Below are 18,696 nucleotides of genomic sequence, written 5' to 3'. Positions count from 1 at the left end.
TTAACTCATAAGAGAAAAGCCTCTTTGAAGAATAGCACTGGTACATGTCATTCTTTTAAGTAGCTAACTATTTAAAATTGCCTAAATCATTTTTGGGTAATTTGGCTTATCAGTGGATTGGTTAATATTAACACTTGCATTCTTCTTGTAAAGCAGGGCTGCTAACTGATAAGGCTCCCTCCCCCCTTTCCTAGCATTTTCCTACAAGTGCAGGATCCTTTTTTTCTTCAGACAAGCTGCATGTTGATCCATTGGCTGCGACAGGAATCAACCAATTAGCTTGTCACCCAAACTTAATGTTGTGGGCTGAAAGAGAGTGACTGATCCAAAGTCACCTAGCCAGTTTTGATGCCCAAGGGGAGACTAGAACTCACAGTCTCCTGATTTCTAGCCTTTAAAAGAAAGATACCATGCTAAGATTTAATAAACGCTTTAAGTATGGAGGGTGAGACAACTAAAATGGAAAGAGCCCTGCCAATGAATGCAGCCCTCCTTGATTCTTGGAATTGTTTTCCTCTTGCAGACATCATTGAAATGGACTCGAAGCGTGTCCCCCGGGACAAGTTGGCCTGTATCACTAGCTGCAGCAAGCACATCTTTAATGCCATCAGGACCACAAAGGCTGAGCCAGCTTCAGCTGATGACTTTTTGCCCACTCTCATCTACATTGTCCTGAAGGGCAACCCACCCCGTCTGCAGTCCAACATTCAGTACATTACTCGGTTCTGCAATCCCAGCAGGCTGATGACTGGGGAGGATGGCTATTACTTTACGAACCTGGTAAGTATATCTATGATCGTGACTCTCTTTTTTTAGGGGAATTTGAAGAACTATATATTGCCAGATAACCGAACCTATTTTTCTTGTTTTCTCTTAATGGAAGAGAAGCTGAACTTACCATAATCATCATCGTTATTTATTTAAATTTATTGGACCCTAACAATTTTTGGCTCATCTGGTTTGGTGTTCTTACTTGTGGCCTTCATTGTTACATCAGCAAGCATGTGCTGGCATGTTTTCTGGATCTTGAACGTACAGTCATGAGGCACTATGGAAAAGCTGTATGATGCATATACATCAAGGAAATCTAACATCCTGTGTTCATGCAGATAATTAATATATTAAATATATTGAAAAATACCAACCTTCTAGCTCTTGCTGTTGAAATACCAGAAACAAAATCTACATGTACTTTTTTTTAAAAAAAAGAGGTCTGCAATAATAACTATTCCAATATTCTTGCCGTGTTTGCCAAATAGGAATGGGAAGCCAAGTATGGCTGAATTGTTGCACAGAACTAAAATTAAAACTAGGAAAACTTTGATTGGGTTTGTACAATGAGCTATAGTGGAGTTGTGTACTTAGCTATTCATTGTGTGATGGGAATCCAGCCAAAACATTAACATGTTTTTAACCAGGCCATTATATTAACCCAAATATAGTTTCTTTGTGCAACTTTTGTGTTTTGTTAATCCAGACCTAGTTTTAGCATGAAGTTTGGTATATATTTGAGGAGGTGAAGGAAGCTTTAAAAAATAACAGTGCATTTTCTATTTATTTGTGTGATTTATCTACTACTTCATTGTCATGGACTCTGGGTAGTTTACGCTATTGCTCCATAGCTGATGATGGTCTAAGCGGGGCATACTCATTACTCACTCTTTCTCTCACTCTTATCACATACACAACAGTTGCAAGATGAATAAAAGTTTACATGTATCAGAACATATAAACTGTAGTATGTACTATAACATATACTTCAGAAAGGGAATGCATAGGCAAATTTCTAATGAAGATTGTAGGCCTACTGATCAAACAAATTGAGCAATTTTTTATCGTTTTACTTTATTATTATTGGTATTATTGTTATTAAGCAATAATTTAAATTTTCGCAAAAGGTTTCAAGGTTTACAGCATATTTTAAGAGTCACATCAAATAGTTTGCGTACAAATGGAGTTGATGTGTTAACCGTATGCAACCTGAAAGAACCGATGCTCTTGCTTTTGCAGTGTTGCGCAGTTGCCTTCATAGAGAAGTTGGATGCTCAGTCCTTAAACCTGAGCCAGGAAGACTTTGACCGCTATATGTCTGGGCAGACCTCTCCAAAGAAGCAAGAACCCGAGAACTGGCCAGCCAACGTATGTGTGGGGATGCGCCAAATGTACAGGAACCTTGGCCTCCTCTCACAACTGAACGAGAGGCAGGAGAGGATTGTCAGTGAGGCCAAAAAGCTCGAAAGGGACCTTATTGATTGGACTGATGGGATCACCAAGGAAGTCCAGGAGATTGTGGAAAAGTACCCTTTGGAGATTAAAGCCCCAAACCCAGCCTTGGCGGCCATTGACTCTGAAAATGTTGAAAATGACAAACTGCCCCCTCCACTGCAACCTCAAGTTTACGCTGGATGAGAATGGCTTCGGGACTCAGATATTCCTTCCTTCGGGTTCTTTCTGCTTGGCAGATGGGCTGAGGGGAGGGAAAAATGAAACAGATTTAAAATCGGCACATTTTAAAGGTACTTTTTGTTGGTAGATGTGTTCCATGATATTTATTTTAGTCAGAGTTGGTTACTATGAGGGCTGAATTTTTATGTGTTCCCAAAATGAATTTACACTTTCCTTTTTACAGAAATTCTATATGATTTTTAAGAAATGTTTTGGGGATTGTTTTCTTCGAAGCATGCACAAGTTTTAAAATCAACTGGTGGTTGGTTGTGCTATCTTCACTCCCTAAACAGAGTTGCTTATCACACTTTGCCAAGAATGCTGTGTTTGGGAAAGAAGTATAAAAGGTTCTTAATCTTTGTTTTCAGAAACAGATGTGTTGTAAAGTAAATATTTAAGGTTGTAAATAGGTTTGAATGTTGAGCAATGTCTTAATAGCATGACATTTAGTAAAGAAAGGAAACTGGGTTTTTTAATTCCTTCATTCTTATTTTTGGTTTATAGTTTTGATCTAGAATAGGATACCCTAAGGAAACACTACATTGTAGTAAATAACATATTTGGACACAGTTCTAACATGACTAAAGTCATTTCCTAATATTTATAATTTCTTATCTGAATTTTCAGCCTGGAATAGCGTCTTTTTTGCAGTGTTGGTTTCTAGCAATTGCACAATTAGACCTTTATGAAGATCAGAACAGAATTGGATGGTAGCTGTGGGTGTATGTGTGAAGTGCTGGAGCCAGTTTGAATTGTAAAGATCACATGATACAAGAAGATTCTGTCTGTCAAAGTGCTTTAGTGTTTTTTAAAAAATCATTTGCTTCATAGTACTTGTGCATAGCCTTCCAAGAAATGATTAGTACGGCATGAGACTGTCTTGTGCTGGGAAAAAAAATCAAAGAATGAGATATACAAAAGAAAGTTTATGATTGCTTTCTTGAATCACATTTTTAAATGGATTCATCCACGGAATTATAAATGGTCAGAAAACAGAAATATGGACAATCCTAAAGGCAGTAAGCTGGTTTATGCAATTTTGTGGACTACATACATTTTTATATGAATTTGAACAAACTAGGAATCTATATTATTATATTGCTGAACTATAGCTTCCAGGATTTGTCCTGATTGGTATGATGGCTGGAATAGCTGTCTCCTTCAAGAGGGACCCATTGCTTTCCCAATTCTTTCAGTGCTGTCCTGAAGATGAAACCCATTGGTGACATCTCCCGAGTCCCTTTCTCCCTTCTGTAACTCATCAACATATCACTGTGAATGGCTGCCTTTTTTCCCCCTCCAACCTTTTCAGTATTCTTAGTACTGTGATAATCCAATCAGTCAAAATCTTTTCTCTTTGGCCATGGCTGTGTGGATGCAAGAATTTGCCAAACTAGATGAACTAGTTAGCCTTCCCGAGCATGTTCACACTATAGTAGTTTTTTTCCTGAGCAAGATACACATGTTGGGATGGTAGACTGTGGTCCAGGAAATGCAGGGGGGGCACCAGTTTAGGGAATGCTGAATTTGTCTATGGGTGATGCTTTTTTAACTTTTAACTTTACAAATTAAGGTAAAGCTCCACTAACTTGGCAGAACTGGGATTCTTTGAAAGGCCAGGTTGAGTTATGTGGAACTATATTAAGCATTCTCCTGAAGGATATAGTTTAAATGCAGTCCCATCCTGTTCATCTGTCCCCCAATTGCTAAAGTCATCCTAAATGTCTGGGACTGGTGTGCGCATTCAACATCTTGGATGTCCTGATTATCACTAAGTCTCAAACAAACTTCATAATTCAAGGGAAAGAAAAAGAAAACCTCTTTGCAATGTTATCTGTTTTTAATATTAGAACATTTTTAAAATATCAACTCTTTTTCTTAAGGTCTTCTCAACTCTTTGAGTCTTATTTTGTACTTCTGGAAAACATGGGATTCCAAAGTGTTCCATTCCAAACCGTGTTTTTGGGCAACATATGAAAAAGCCACATTTATCACATTTTAGCTATTTTAGCTATTTATCTGTTTTTGCAATAAGGTCAGACCAAGACTGTGACCTGTTTTGTGTATACCTGCTTTAAAAAGCATATCAGTTTTCAGTTTGCAACTCAGCTAATGTCTGAGTTTCTTAAAAGGTTAAATATTTATGTTCTTTTCCCTTCCTCAATTACCGTATATACTCGAATATAAGCCGATCCGAGTATAAGCCGAGGTCCCCAATTTTACCCCAAAAACTGGGGTAAACTGGGGACTCGAGTATAAGAGGTGGAAATGAGGCACCTACCGGTTGAAACCTCCTCCCTCAGCTGAGAAGGCTGGCGGCTCCCCGCCCGCTTTGTTTCTTGGCCTTGTTGTTTTGACACTCTAGGTGCTAATTCAGATTTTCCAGGTATATATTTCACTCCAAAAAGGCATCATTATAGCTACTGCTGTTAAATTGCTGTCAACAGAAATAAACCATGTACAACATGACTCATTATTAGTCAACAGAAATCTTGATTTACAATTTTTTATGTATCATTGATTTTTCAAGTTTAATCACAAATCTTTTAAAGCCTGCAAAGCTTGTAACTGCTAATAGTATCAAATTATCTTTAATTTTACCTTATTACTCTTAGGGGCAAAAAAGGGACCTCACTTTCAATTACAAAATTGAGCGTTACTTTTTTTTCTGTAATCTAATAAGAAAGAACCAAGGTCACCCTTCCTGAAGGGTGTCAGGTTGACTTTTCTACATCATTCATTTCATTATCTGTTTAAAGGTGATAAATTATTTTATAGAATCTGGCATGCCATACAAGGCCCATAGGTAGCTTTAGGTTCAGAGAAAATTAGTCTCCTTTTGGAGATTTTCTTAGAGGCCTGTAGCTGGAGATTCAAAGAGCCACCATTGGTAAAGGTAGTCCTCAGTTTAGAACCATTTATTTATTGACTGTTTGAAGTTATAACGCACTGGGAAAAAAAAGTTTTGACCAATCATCACACTTTTAACTTTCATAGTCATGTGATCAGAATTTGGACACTTGGCAACTGACATGTATTTATGACAATTGCCTTGCCCCAGGGTCAGGTGATCAACATTTGTGACTTCCTATTTCTACAAGCAAAGTCAACGAGCGAAGATGAATTTGCTTAGCGACTGTGTTTCATTAACAACTGCAGTGATTTGCTTAACAACATGGTACCAGAAAAGGTTGTAAAATCAGCCATCTTGCTTATCAGTGGAAATTCTGCTCCCAACTTTGGTGGTACGTTGAGGTCATAGCACATTGTAGAGCGGTGTTTTTAAAGCGGTGCTGGCTGGAAATTCTGGGAGTTGAAATTCACACATCTTAAAAGTTGCCAAGATTTTAAAAATACAGTTCTAAACTTCTGGGGAAACTGTACAAAGGGCCGTCTTATTTTACACCTGCCCAAATAATTGCACTTCGTAGTAGGGAAAATGCTGGCAGACGGATATGGATGGTATAACTTGTCCAACAAGGTTTTAAAAAGGGGGGTTGCAACCTGCAAAAGTGACACATGGCTCTTCAGTTCCTTTGGGGCATTCTGGTTTCCTTCCAAAGCCAGTTAACTTATTAGCAGTGTATATAATTGTCACAATCCCCAAAGGTGCTGAGAAACAAAATGATATCTCTGTATGTGCCACAAGGGCATTGTTAAATATTAGGGGTTATAAGCATATTAAATATCCTCAGCTGTTAATTTTAAGTAAACAAATGTGTGTTTTATCCTCTGCTTTGAAGTTGCTCATGTCACTCAACGCCACACACAATTTTTCCGTAAGGATTGTATGCCATCTGCTTTTGGTGTTACAAAAAGTGGTTTAAATAGGGCTTAGAAATATGTCTACAACCAACACCCCATAGTAATTCACAGGCAGACTATTTAATTTGCAATTACATTTCTGGGGAGCAGTAGTGGTGAAATCCAATTTTTTTTTACTACCGGTTCTATGGGCATGGCTTGGTGGGCGTGGCAAGGGAAGGATACTGCAAAATCCCCATTCCCTCCACACTCCTGGGGGGAAGGATATTGCAAAATCTCAATTCCCACCCCACTCTGGGGCCAGCCAGAGGTGCTATTTGTTAGTTCTCTGAACTACTCAAAATTTCCACTACTGGTTCTCCGAACTGCTCAAAATTTCCGCTACCAGTTCTCCAGAACCTGTCATAACCTGCTGGATTTCACCCCTGGGGGGTGGGGTGGGGTAAATGCAGCTGGATGTTAGAAACGGGTAATAACAATGAACTCCTAAGAATGCAAGAAACATCACTTCCCATTAATGGAAAGTCGGCTTTTGATACCGCCATCTAAAATGTTGAGATTTGTAGTAAATTGGGGTTTCCCTTGGCTGCCTGTCTCCCCTCCCTTCTCTTCTGTTCTTGAGACAGAAAACTGACTAGGTGAGAAGCAACCAGCTAGTTTTTATTCCTCTGTGGCACACTAAGAAAGCAGCATTTCTCCTTTAGGTAAGCCAATGAGGAAGCAAAACCAACTATCTGAGCTTGGAGTGAGAGGTGGAAGCCTCTTCCTTCACAGGCAGCAATCAACAATCAACAACCAACTTAGTTTGGCTTGTGCTGTTTCTTTTCTCTTGCAAGAAAATGGCCTGGTTACATGTTTCTGTTTAAAGTTCATTTCTTTCTCTTCCTGGCATTGCTCTCAGCCATGGGTGGCTTCCACTATATTTGCTTTCCACCTAATCCAGGGAGCAGATATGTGTGGCTGAGTCTTTGAGGCACATAGCCGGGGCAGGGAGTGGGTAGTGGTGAATGTCATAGACATTTAATTGGAGATACATACAAGAGTTCAGGGATCATTTGCAGCAAAAAAAAATGTTCATGGGACACACAGCTTGTGGGGAATCTAGTAACCTGCACAAGCTTAATTACTGTTGCTTAAGTATTACACATACACCCACTTACACTCACTGTTGTATGATGGCCGTACAGGGACTAGAGAAGATCAGAGTGCTTTGTAGATAATTGCATGCATGAATTAGGAGTTTTTATCAAAGGTTGTCGTTTTATTCTTTGCCCTCAACCTCTGTCACACTTTCCTTTCCACATCAACCTTTTGCTCACCTATTAAATTGCCCAGTCTAACTTTATCCACTGCCTAGGAAATTAACTCTTTAACTTTATTTTCTCTGGTTGCTGTCCTTTGGTCCTGGTTTGATCTTGATGAATTGTTTCCTTGTGACCTCTTTTCTCTGGTAGCTTTTTGTCCAGACCTGGCCTGATAGCTTTCTTGTTTTTCATCCTTCTCTGCAGATCTGCTTTTATGCCAGGTTCAAATCCTGTCCATCTGTCTCTCCCAATATTTTATTTCTTGTAATAGCCACAGAGATACTAGTAAATCAGCAATTGTGTATAGGGGACCGTGCATCTTTAGCACCTAGCCTTAGCTTATTGTGATGTGTGAAGCTGCCCTGTTTGGTTAGTTTGGAGTCAGTATACATGTAATCCTCATTTAGCGACCACAATTGGGGACCAGAGGCTTGATCATTAAGTGAAGTGTTTACTAGGTGAAACACAATTTTACGATCTTCAGCTTTCCTTTGCTTTACAAAACTGCAAAGAGTTACTGTTTCATGTCTACTGTAACTGCAAATGGTTGCTGTACAAGGCAGTCACTAAACAAGGACTACCTGTTTTGTGCAAAACCATAAAACAGGTCACTTCAGTTCAGAGATGGGTTTCAGCAGGTTCTGACCAGTTCTGGAGAACCGGTAGCAGAAATTCTGAGTAGTTTGGAGAACCGGCAAATACCACCTCTGGCTGGCTCCGCCCCCATCTATTCTCTGCCTCCCAACTCCCAGCTGATGGGGAGGAAATGTGGATTTTGCAGTAACCTTCCCCTGGAGTGGGGAGGGAATGGAGACTTTACAATATCCTTCCCCTGCCATGCCCACCAAGCCACACCCACCAAGCCACGCCATGCCCACCAAGCCACCCCACAGAACCAGTAGTAAAAAATTTTGAAACACACCACTGCTTCAGTTGTACCTGTTTTGTGGTTTTTAGCAAAACCATAAAACAGGTTACTACCTGGTTGTGCATTATCTGTGAATACAACCAAGATGTGGGTGGTTGTTCAGTTCTCTTAAACTGGATGGATGACTTTGGATCAGTCACTCTCTCAGCTTAACTCACTTCACAAGAGGTTGTTGTTATGGGGAAAATAGAAGGAAGGAGGAGTATTTAGGTTGAGTGATCTGTAAAAATAATAAAACTGGACTCAAAAAAATCTAAAAAGAAAAAAGTGCAGCTCACCGTTGACCTTGTCATGGCCCAGACAGAAAGTCCACATTTAATGGAATGACAGAAGTGTTCCTTCAACTGACTTATTCAGCTCTCTCCCTTTTTGAAAATAAAATATTCATGGCAGTTAAATATTCACAAACTGATTGGAATGAGGATTTTAAATGTACTAGATTCATGATGGCGAACCTATGGCACGTGTGCCACAGATGGCACATGGAGCCATATCTGTGGGCATGTGAGCATTGCCCTAGCTCAGCTCTAGCATGCATCTGCCAGCTGATTTTTGGGCCTTCCGGGCCCACCAGAAGTCGGGAAATAGGCCGTTTCCGGCCTCTGGAGAGCCTCGGTGTGGGGGGGAGGCTGTTTTCACCCTCCCCAGGCTCCAAGAAAGCCTCTCGAGCCTGAGGAAGGCGAAAACAAGCCTACCGGGCCCACCGTGCCATCGCGTGCCAAAAACGGGGGGAGTCCAGAGGGGTCACATGCGCATGCATGGGGATGGGATGCATTAAATTATGGGGTTGGGCACACAAACACCTGACCCCCCGCACTCCCCCCGATTTTGGCACGTGACGGCAAAAAGGTTACCCATCACTGTACTAGATGATGAGAGGAGCTTTTGATAGCACAAAGATTTTGGTCTACTTGTTAACCAGCCAGGTCTCCTGTACTGTACTGTTCAGATTAAAGTCAAAGATGGTTTCTATTATGATATTGGGCTCCAATATCACTGCAGTTGGGGACTGCAGCCAAGAAATTAAAAGACGCTTGCTCCTGGGGAGGAAAGCTATGGCAAATCTAGACAGCATACTAAAAAGCAGAGACGTCAGCCTGCCAACAAAAGTGCATATAGTCAAGGCTATGGTGTTCCCGGATGCAATGTATGGTTGTGAAAATTGGACCATAAGAAAGGCTGAGCGCCAAAGAATTGAGGTTTTTGAACTATGGTGTTGGAGAAGACTCCTGCGAGTCCCTTGGATTGCAAGGCGAACAAACAAGTCAGTCCTAGAGGAGATCAACCCTGACTGCTCTTTAGAAGGCCAGATCCTGAAGATGAAACTCAAATACTTTGGCCACCTAATGAGAAAGAAGGACTCACTGGAGAAGAGCCTAATGCTGGGAAAGATTGAGGGCAAAAGAAGAATGGGACAACGGAGAATGAGGTGGCTGGATGGAGTCACTGAAGCAATAGGCATGAGTTTAAATGGACTCCAGAGGATGGTAGAGGACAGGAAGGCCTGGAGGAACTTAATCCATGGGGTCGCGATGGGTTGGACACAACTTCACAACTAACAACTAATTACCATATTGGAATTTTATGTCAGTGTAAAGGAGAACTAACTACTTATATAATATTTGTTGCTTTATCGCGGAGATGAACAACCTTTCTGAGGAGTGGTTGGGTGGGGAACTACAAGGAAATCTTGGAGCTGGGCTGGGAAATGAAAAATAATCCCGAAAAGTAGTACAGGTAGTCCTCAATTAGCATCTATCTGCTACAGCGACCATTCGTAGTTACACAAAAAGTAACTTTGTGACCAATCCTCACATTTGTGACCTTCGCGGACTGTAAAGCAAATGAAAGCTGAAACAAGAATATAAGCAAAGTTGTTTCAATTTGTGACTGCTAGAACTTTGCTTCATGTCCATATTTTTGTCACTACACAAGCACTACCTGTAATAAGAAACCACAAAAGAGGGATAGCTGATGGATTTGTGCCCTAAGCCATCAGTCTTGGACTATATTCAAATTATATTCAAACTATATTCAAAGACCTTACTAACTTGGCTTTTAACATTTTTTTATATTATAAAAGCACTCAGACTTTTCTTATTTCAATATGAAATATAAGCTGAGGGGTGCTTGCTGCTCTCTGAGATGTTTCATTACCCAAACGAGGTAACATCACAAGTGCCCTGGATGATGAAACGTCTGAAAAAAAACAAAAAAACAAAACAAATAAAAAACAACCAAGCTCAGAGAGCACCAAGAACCCCTCATTTCAACCCTGAGCTTCAAATATTCTCCTTTATTGAAAAATAAGGTGCCCATTGCTGATAATTTGAGTAGCTGAAAACGATTGGGAATACAGATGTGATGCATTTAAAAATAAATTGGAACTTGGGTTAAGTAGTAACATGGCCGAGTTTGCTACTTAAAACTAAATTATTACAGCTGGGGAAAACTCAAGCAGTCTGAGAAGCTCCAAAAAGACATCTGTCTTCAAACTAGGTCAATTGGCAGCCAAATTTAGCGATGAAGTTCAGTATATGAGTGTAAAGCAATGGCCACTGGAGGGAAAAAAAGTTAACTATTACCAAAACTATCCACTCCATCTTCAAGCAGCAGTGAAAAAAAAAAGGGCGGGGGAGGTTATCTGGAGAAGAGCAGGCAATAAATATTGCTATCGGGCCAAAGAAAGATGCCCCTGAATTTAGGAAGAGTCATCACCTCCAAAAAAGATTAGATAGAAAAGAAATCTTTCCATAAACTTCATAGCTTAGGTATCTGGCTGATTGGGGAAAATGTGCAGAATGGATCGAAAAGACATTTCTAACTAGAACTGATCAATCTGACTGCACTTCTAAATGGATGGCCCATTGTTTGAAATCAGCTAGAACACATTCATAGCCCATCAAGGTGAGGGCTGCCCAGGTAACGCCATTAAGATTGCAATTTAATAAGAGTTGCCTAGCATCAGTTAACCCAAAAGCTGTCAATCATAATTAAAGGAGCTAAGCCAATTGGGAGAAAGAAGAGAGCTTAAGCCAACAGAAGAAAATGTAAATTCAAGCAGAGGTTTCGATTTTAAAAAGGCCAGCTTCACAACAAAACACCGTATTCAGAATGCACGGAGGTGTTTGAAGAATAAATCTCTGAAATTTGGAATTAAGACAAGATGTAGGAGGAGACTAATCTTCCTTAGGGACAAATTTACTATATGTAGGTCTGTGTTATCTGCTGGCTGTGTTTGTCATATTGGTGTTAGTTTCCAATTCCGTTGCAAAAAAAGGATCCTGTAGGGCAGGGGTCTCCAACCTTGGTCCCTTTAAGACTTGTGGACTTCAACTCCTAGAGTTCCTCAGCCAGCTTTGCTGGCTGAGGGACTCTGGGAGTTGAAGTCTACAAGTCTTAAAGGGACCAAGGTTGGAGACCCCTGCTGTAGGGAAGCTTTAAAAATAGGAGTGGATGGGTTAAAGTCCTTTTGTAAGGGGCCCTTGTTTATTCTTTGTTGCAGAAAAAAAATAAAGTAGCATGATGTTTTGCTTGCCGTGGTGAAATTGGATCGAGATGGTTTTTATTCTCCATTTCTTAGTGAACAGGAATAACCTTAATTGCCAGGATATGCAATTACACCAGGGACGGTCATTGAAATTCCTTCGCCCCCAAATGTGATAGTCAGTGGCTGAGAAGGTTTTAAAAAGAGGTTCATCTAACGTATAGTTCAATATTTGAATTTATCAAGTGGCGTGTTTATTTTCATGCAAGGCAATAAAGAAAATCAATTAAAACGTCGTTCCAAGACTGCAGACTCTTGGCATATTAGGCCATGACTTCTGGGAACAAGTAGAGCCGTGAAAATAATTATATTGACATAGGCCTACTTCTCATTATACCCAAAATTAAACACTTTATTTCACGTTTCTCAAGAGTTCCAAAAAAGGACCTAAGATGGACTGAGAAGTGTTATCCCCGTGGCATCTTTCATAATCTCTTGACTTCAGCATACTGAGGTAAGATATAGGCTGCTGTTTCAGTGGAAGAGGGAGAAGGCTCATATTCGGTGCAATTTGCTTCTAAGAATTTCTCTGTTCCTTTTTAAGGCAGCGGAAAATGCCTGTGTTCTGTGATCAGAGAATGGCTTGCAGAAAAGCCTTCTTGGACTTTGGCAAAGACAAAGGAGGTTTTCTGCAGCTCAGCAGAGGTCTCAAGATGGGTTAAACTTCCCTGCCTCCAGCTTGATGGAAGTGAACTGCAATAGTTATACTTCTGAATGAGGTCTAAGGCAATGCTGATGTTTATTATGTTGTAAGTTTGATAGCTGAGAACACCTGTTAACTGGAATTCGAGAGCTGCAGTGTCTGGGAAAATGATACGAAAGAGATAAGACTATAAGACTATATATTATATATTATTATTTATATAATATATATTATTATAAGATCATAAGACTATCATATAAGACTATATTATACTACTATAATAGTAGATAAGACTATTGACCTCACCCCATTCCTAAGTGGTCTATAAGGGGCATGCATAAGAGCACCAGCATGCCTACCGTTCCTGTCCTAATGCTCCCCTTGATCGTATCCAACTCGTATAATTATTTAATGCTTATACTTATATATATGCTTATATGTCGTATAGTTATTTCATGCTTATGCTACTGTTGTGACAAAATAAATAAATAAAAATAAAAAAAATAAAAGTAGAGCATCTGTAAACAAAGGATTTGGAAGCAAAGGAGAGCAGCCACTTGGGTGGAAGAGCACCAGAAAATCTCAGTGCTGTAGGCTAGATCAGGGGTCACCAACCTTTCAGACCTCAGGGAACACTAAATTCATAATTTTAAATCCCGCAGACCACCAATATGATCTGCCTAATGACTGGCTGGGTGGACGTGGCTAGGTGGGCATGTGACTGGGTGGGCATGGCCAACTTGATGTCACTTACGTTGAGGGACGCCTCACCAGCCTCTACTCACCCCTCCCCTCTCAGCCACTCCTCACCTTCCTACCTGGGCTCCTTAGGCCCCCAACAGGAAGCAGTTGTTGGAGCTAAGCAGCCACCATGAGAAAGAGTTGGCAAAACAGCTCAGTTCATATTGGATCTGACTGAGAAGGAGGCTCATCAGAAACACCTCACTGAGGACTATGAGCATAGGCTTTCCAAGCAGAGGAAGACCTGCGGGAGTGCAAGGTCAGGTACTGGTGCCTGGAGGCTCAGCAGACTTAGATGGGCAGCCAGTTCCAGGCCATGATGCAGGCCCACTGGAACAAGGTCTTCCTGTTCTTCACCACCAGAAGCACTTTCCTCCATCCTTCGGCCAAAGCCCCACACCAGGAGGCTGAAGCAGACCCCAAACGGAATTTCTGTTCCCTTCCAACCCACACAAAAAGGGGGAGACTCTGCAGCAACACAAACATTCATTGCACGTATCTGTCCCAGGGGCCGTAGTTTGAGGACCCCTGATTTAGTGCAATATAAAAAATGCAAATAATTTTTCTGCGGACCACCAAAATTTTCTTGCAGATCACCAGTGGTCTACGGACCACCAGTTGGTAACTGCTGGGCTAGATGGAGAGCTTGTATATGTGTGTGTGTTTGTGTGTGTGTGTGACATTCTAGAGGAGGTAGTGATAAATTATCTCTTTATCATGGCAAAGGAAACAACAACTTCATAAAGTTCCCAGGAACTGAGTTCAGCACAAAGAAAATTTTACTTTGGGGATATTTGTATGTATGTATGTGAGTTTCCTTTGAAATGGATTCATCAGGGAAGCCGCAACAGAAGTATTATGTGATCTGTGTAAAAATAGCACAGAACTACGCAACTAATCTGTGGCAATCATTATAATAATAATTGCAAGCAAGAACTGATGGGATCACAAAATAGACAAAGTAATAGAAAATGAAGACACTAACATGCTCTGGGACTTTTGAATTCAAACAGATAAAATGCCTGCCACGTAACACCCCAGACTTTACAAGTGTTGATAAGAAAAACAAAGCTGGATAGTGGATGTGGAACTTGGAGGCAGCAGAATAGAATAGAAAGAACTGGAGAAAACGACAAAAACGACAGCAAGTGCTAAAAGGAGAACGTGGCAAAAGAAAGCAAGGATAGGCGTTTTTGGATGCAATCCCAAAACGTCTGGAACACCACCTGAACATCATCAGCATTTATAAAATAACCAACAGTCAATTGCAAAGTGCAGCTTTACCTAGAACAACTTACATCCTGTGATACCTTTAACACTATTAAACAATATCTGCCTATTTCAGTGGATAAAAGGTGGATAAAAAGTCACATCTAGTGTAAACATCTGGCTGACTGTGCAACCAACCATGACAATAATTCACCACCAGGAACAGCTTACATCTTGAATGATATCTTTAATACTATTAAACAACATCTGCTATTGGAAGGTAGGCGGACAAAAAAGACTCGATAGGTGGATAAAAAAGCAAACACTAGTTTAAACATCTGGCTTTGTAACCAACCACAATAGCCTCCAAATATTATTTTTGTCTCCAATATTTGGCATTAGGGGTCCTGGGAATAGCAGTAAAAGCAGATCTTATAAATCACCTATAGCCTTAGGACTACAGGTTTCTAACACTTAATACAATATAAGGTAAAATGCCACTGCGTTCCTTACTTGTAAGCTGTAAAATGCCACCACATTCTTTCCTTGTAGACAATCTGTTTCAGTAGTGGCACATCTGTGGGAAGCCAGTTTTTCCTTTTAAAAAAAAAATCTGCACAGTCAAAATGCTGTTTGAAAGCATCAGCAGTCTAAAGGACTATTTTTCAAACTTGGCAACTTTAAAATGGATGGACTTCAATTCCCAGAGCTTCTCAGCCAGTATGGAGGGTTGACTTCTTCAACCTCTTGGAGTGCAGAAGGTGTTAAATGACAAGTCCTATCATTTCCAGGTCTTTTCCTTCCTTAATAAGGATGATCTGTATACCGGTGCTCTTTGGCAATAGCCTACGTATTATCAAAAGATTGCTTAGCTACTGTATCTCCCTCTGTTAATAAAAATATAGTCCTCTTCAAAGTTAAGGATTGAGGATGCAAAGCAGGTTTTAACTAAATGAATCCTGGTCTAATTATGATGACTCATTTATTGGATGCATCTCAATACAATCTGTCATACTTGGCACGTTTAGAGAAAAATTGCATGGTGGCCAAATGCATCCCAAATGCTTTTGAAATCAAGCCTGCTTGGGTCTGTATCAGTGGTGGGATTCAAAAAATTTTTTACTACCAGTTCTGTGGCTGTGGCTTGGTGGAGATGGCATGGCATGGCTTGGTGGGCGTGGACTGGTGGGCATGGCAGAGGAAAGATACTGTAAAATCTCCATTCCCACCCCACTCCAGGAAAAGCATATCAGAATTTCTTGAACAAAATAAATCCAGAAGCACACACAGATAAACTAATGCCGCAGGATTCATTAACTTCTTTATATACACAATAACACATAAAGTATTTGCAATACCAATAGTTGATTCTTCAGATCAGTAGACATGTTCACACACACAGAGTACAGTCGAGAGACTAGTTTCACTTTAGTTCTGAGCAGACTCAGAAGCTGCAGACTAAGACATGTCCTGGCTCCAGTCTGTCCCAGCTCCCGATTGGCTGACTTTGTTACTATGTCTTATTCCAGTTGATGAATAGACTCTGACAAAGGATACTGTAAAATCTCCATTCCCTCCCCACTCTAGGGGAAGGATATTGCAAAATCCCCATTTCCTCTCTATCAGCTGGGACTCGGGAGGCAGAGAATAGATGGGGGCAGGGCCAGTCCGAGTTGGTATTTACTGGTTCTTCGAACTACTCCAAATTTCTGCTACCGGTTCTTCAGAACTGGTCAGAACCTGCTGAAACCCACCTCTGGTCTGTATGCATTTATTTCTGGAGGTCCAGATATGAATTTTGAACAGGTTGTCGTGGTCAGATTCTGTCATCTTTTGAAATTTCCCAGAAGAACAAGATTATTTCAGAATTCCTGTGATGCTGGGAGAAAATTTGCAAGATTTGAAGGCTTCCACAGTGAACTACATTTTGGATTGTTGTCTTCATAGTCTTTAATCTAAGCCATGTGCAGTTTAATACTCCTTCTTTCCGCATTGTCTCCTTTGAAATATAAGCTATTAAAGGAATGGCTCTGTCAATTTTGTCAGTTTAATTCCACAATTAAAGCACATGTTACAATTAAAGTGAAAGTTCCATATACTTTGATGGTGCAATTTGTATAGTAATAATTTAGAGAATTATGTCTCTTTGTCATAAAATACCTTGATGGATATTAGCTTAAACGCCTGTCAGTATTTCTGGGGAAATCTGGGAGATAAAGTCCACACAACTTCAAGCTGCCAAGATTGAAAAACACCGACCTAAGTTAATCAGTTTAGAAAAAGTTTGTTCAGGTCTGATAACCTGCATGAAGTTCATCATTCAGAAGCAATCCATCTGGTTGTTCACTCTTCCAGGTCCTCCTTTTTTTTAAAACTGTATCAGAATTAAATTCACTATTATGAGCTATTTATTTGTTCGTATTATTTATATGGTGGTCTAATTCACAAATAGTGACACCAGCCTAACCTTACCTACACACCAACAAAAAAAGCAAACACACCAACAAAAAAAGCAACAAAACACACAAACTACAGTAAGAGCATAAACCACGGCCAAAATATAACATTGCAATTCCAAAACCATTACTGGATAAACTCTTTTAATGCTTTAGCACCATGATGGCGAACCTATGGCATGTGTGCCACAGGTGGGATGCAGAGCCATATCTGTGGGCATGCGAGCATTGCTCTAGCTCAGCTCCAGTGCGCATGCGTGTGCCAGCCAACTAATTTTTGGGATTTTCAGGCCCACCGGAAGTAGGGAAACGGGCCGTTTCTGGCCTCCGGGGTGGTGGTGGTGGAGGCTGTTTTCGCCCTCCTCAGGCTCCAAGAAAACCACTGGAGCCTGGGGAGGGTGAAAAACGGGCCTACTGGGCCCACTGGTAACCTTTTTTCTGTTGCGTGCAAAAAGCAGGAGGAGCGTGGGAGAGTGTCACGCACACATGCGCAGTGGGGCAGGATGCAGGAAGGCATTAAATTATGGGTGTGGGCACACATGTGCGCGACCCCCTCCCCGTGCTCCCCTTACTTTTAGCAAAAAGGTTAGACATCACTGCTTTAGTGGCTAGCCTAATGCTCAGAGGTGAAGGGAAAGGTTTTCAAGACCAATAAACTGAATTTTGGGGTGATATGCTGTTCCAAAGGGCAATACTGAGGAAGCATGCTTTGGGGTCCCCACTAGATAATACTGCTTCATAGAAGGTAATTGAAACATGCCTATCTTGGCAGATTCCGTAGGATAGACCCTTTATGGATATTAACCACTGCTGGATAGATCAGAGTCTTTCATTTTCAGCAACTTGAAGACATGTGGACCAACTCCTAGAATTCTCAGATAGTAAACTGTCCAGAGAATTCTGGAAACTGAAATCTATACATCTTAAAAATGTTGAGATTAAGAAATACAGAATTAGATGTATGTCTGCTTGACTGATACACTGTATGAACTATGGATCTTGTTTTCTCAGTCACTCTGTTCTTGTTATCTTGGAGAAGCTTGTGAAAATTTCCTCTAGCAAAGGAAATAAGGGTTGAAATTCTCATGGAGTGCACAAGGCCTCTTTTATACTTAGGTGGGTCTTGTTAATTAATGAGTTGGCCTGAAGGATTCCAGACTGATAGGGTAGAAATACACTTCTGAACTAAAGGCTGTTAGTGTCACTGCTTGACCATTTGAAATGATGGCCCTAGACTAGAGTATAAAATAGATCATATAAACAGATTGAGCTATGGTGTTAAAAAGTGAGAGCATTGATTCAGAGTCACTAAATAGTACATAATTAGATTAGATCAAAACTGATAAAATAGCCTTCAACTCCCCCTTCCCTCCTTTATCTTTCAATTTTACGATAAATTATTAATGGGAATGAATGAATGAATAAATATTTTCCTGAAGACCAATACTTCAATTTGTAGTAGTCTGGCCAGTTTGATTCAATTAAAATCATTTTATAAGGTTTGTGCAGGATTTTATAACCCAGATGATAAGAAGTTGAAAATATGAGCGTCAAGAATTACCAGACTTTGAACCTGGGACTTTTTGGTAGTCTTTTTCAGTTTGGAGCCTTCCATGTAGGTTGAATTTCAGATTACTAGGACCTACATTTGACTTTCC

At 40.4% G+C, this 18,696-nt stretch overlaps 1 protein-coding gene across 6 annotated transcripts in view; it reads left to right on the top strand.

Annotated features, from left to right (window-relative positions):
- Positions 1-18,696, top strand: part of RABGEF1 (RAB guanine nucleotide exchange factor 1) — a 185,276-nt gene that overhangs the window by 35,851 nt on the left and 130,729 nt on the right. For 3 of the 6 annotated variants that reach the window (XM_058164476.1, XM_058164475.1, XM_058164477.1), the window contains 2 exons: positions 524-780; positions 2,011-4,699. In XM_058164476.1, coding sequence (XP_058020459.1) covers positions 524-780; positions 2,011-2,409 — 656 coding nt within the window. In that variant the 3' untranslated portion in view covers positions 2,410-4,699. Of the gene's footprint in view, positions 1-523; positions 781-2,010; positions 4,700-12,360; positions 13,974-18,696 lie in introns of those variants that run through there. The other 3 variants (XM_058164478.1, XM_058164480.1, XM_058164479.1) reach the window with 2 other exon arrangements.

The sequence above is a fragment of the Ahaetulla prasina genome, chromosome 1, assembly GCF_028640845.1.
Source record: "Ahaetulla prasina isolate Xishuangbanna chromosome 1, ASM2864084v1, whole genome shotgun sequence".
Lineage (NCBI taxonomy): Eukaryota > Metazoa > Chordata > Lepidosauria > Squamata > Colubridae > Ahaetulla > Ahaetulla prasina.
The sequence above is the reverse complement of the archived record's forward strand: the minus strand, read 5'-3'. Positions and strand labels throughout refer to the sequence as shown.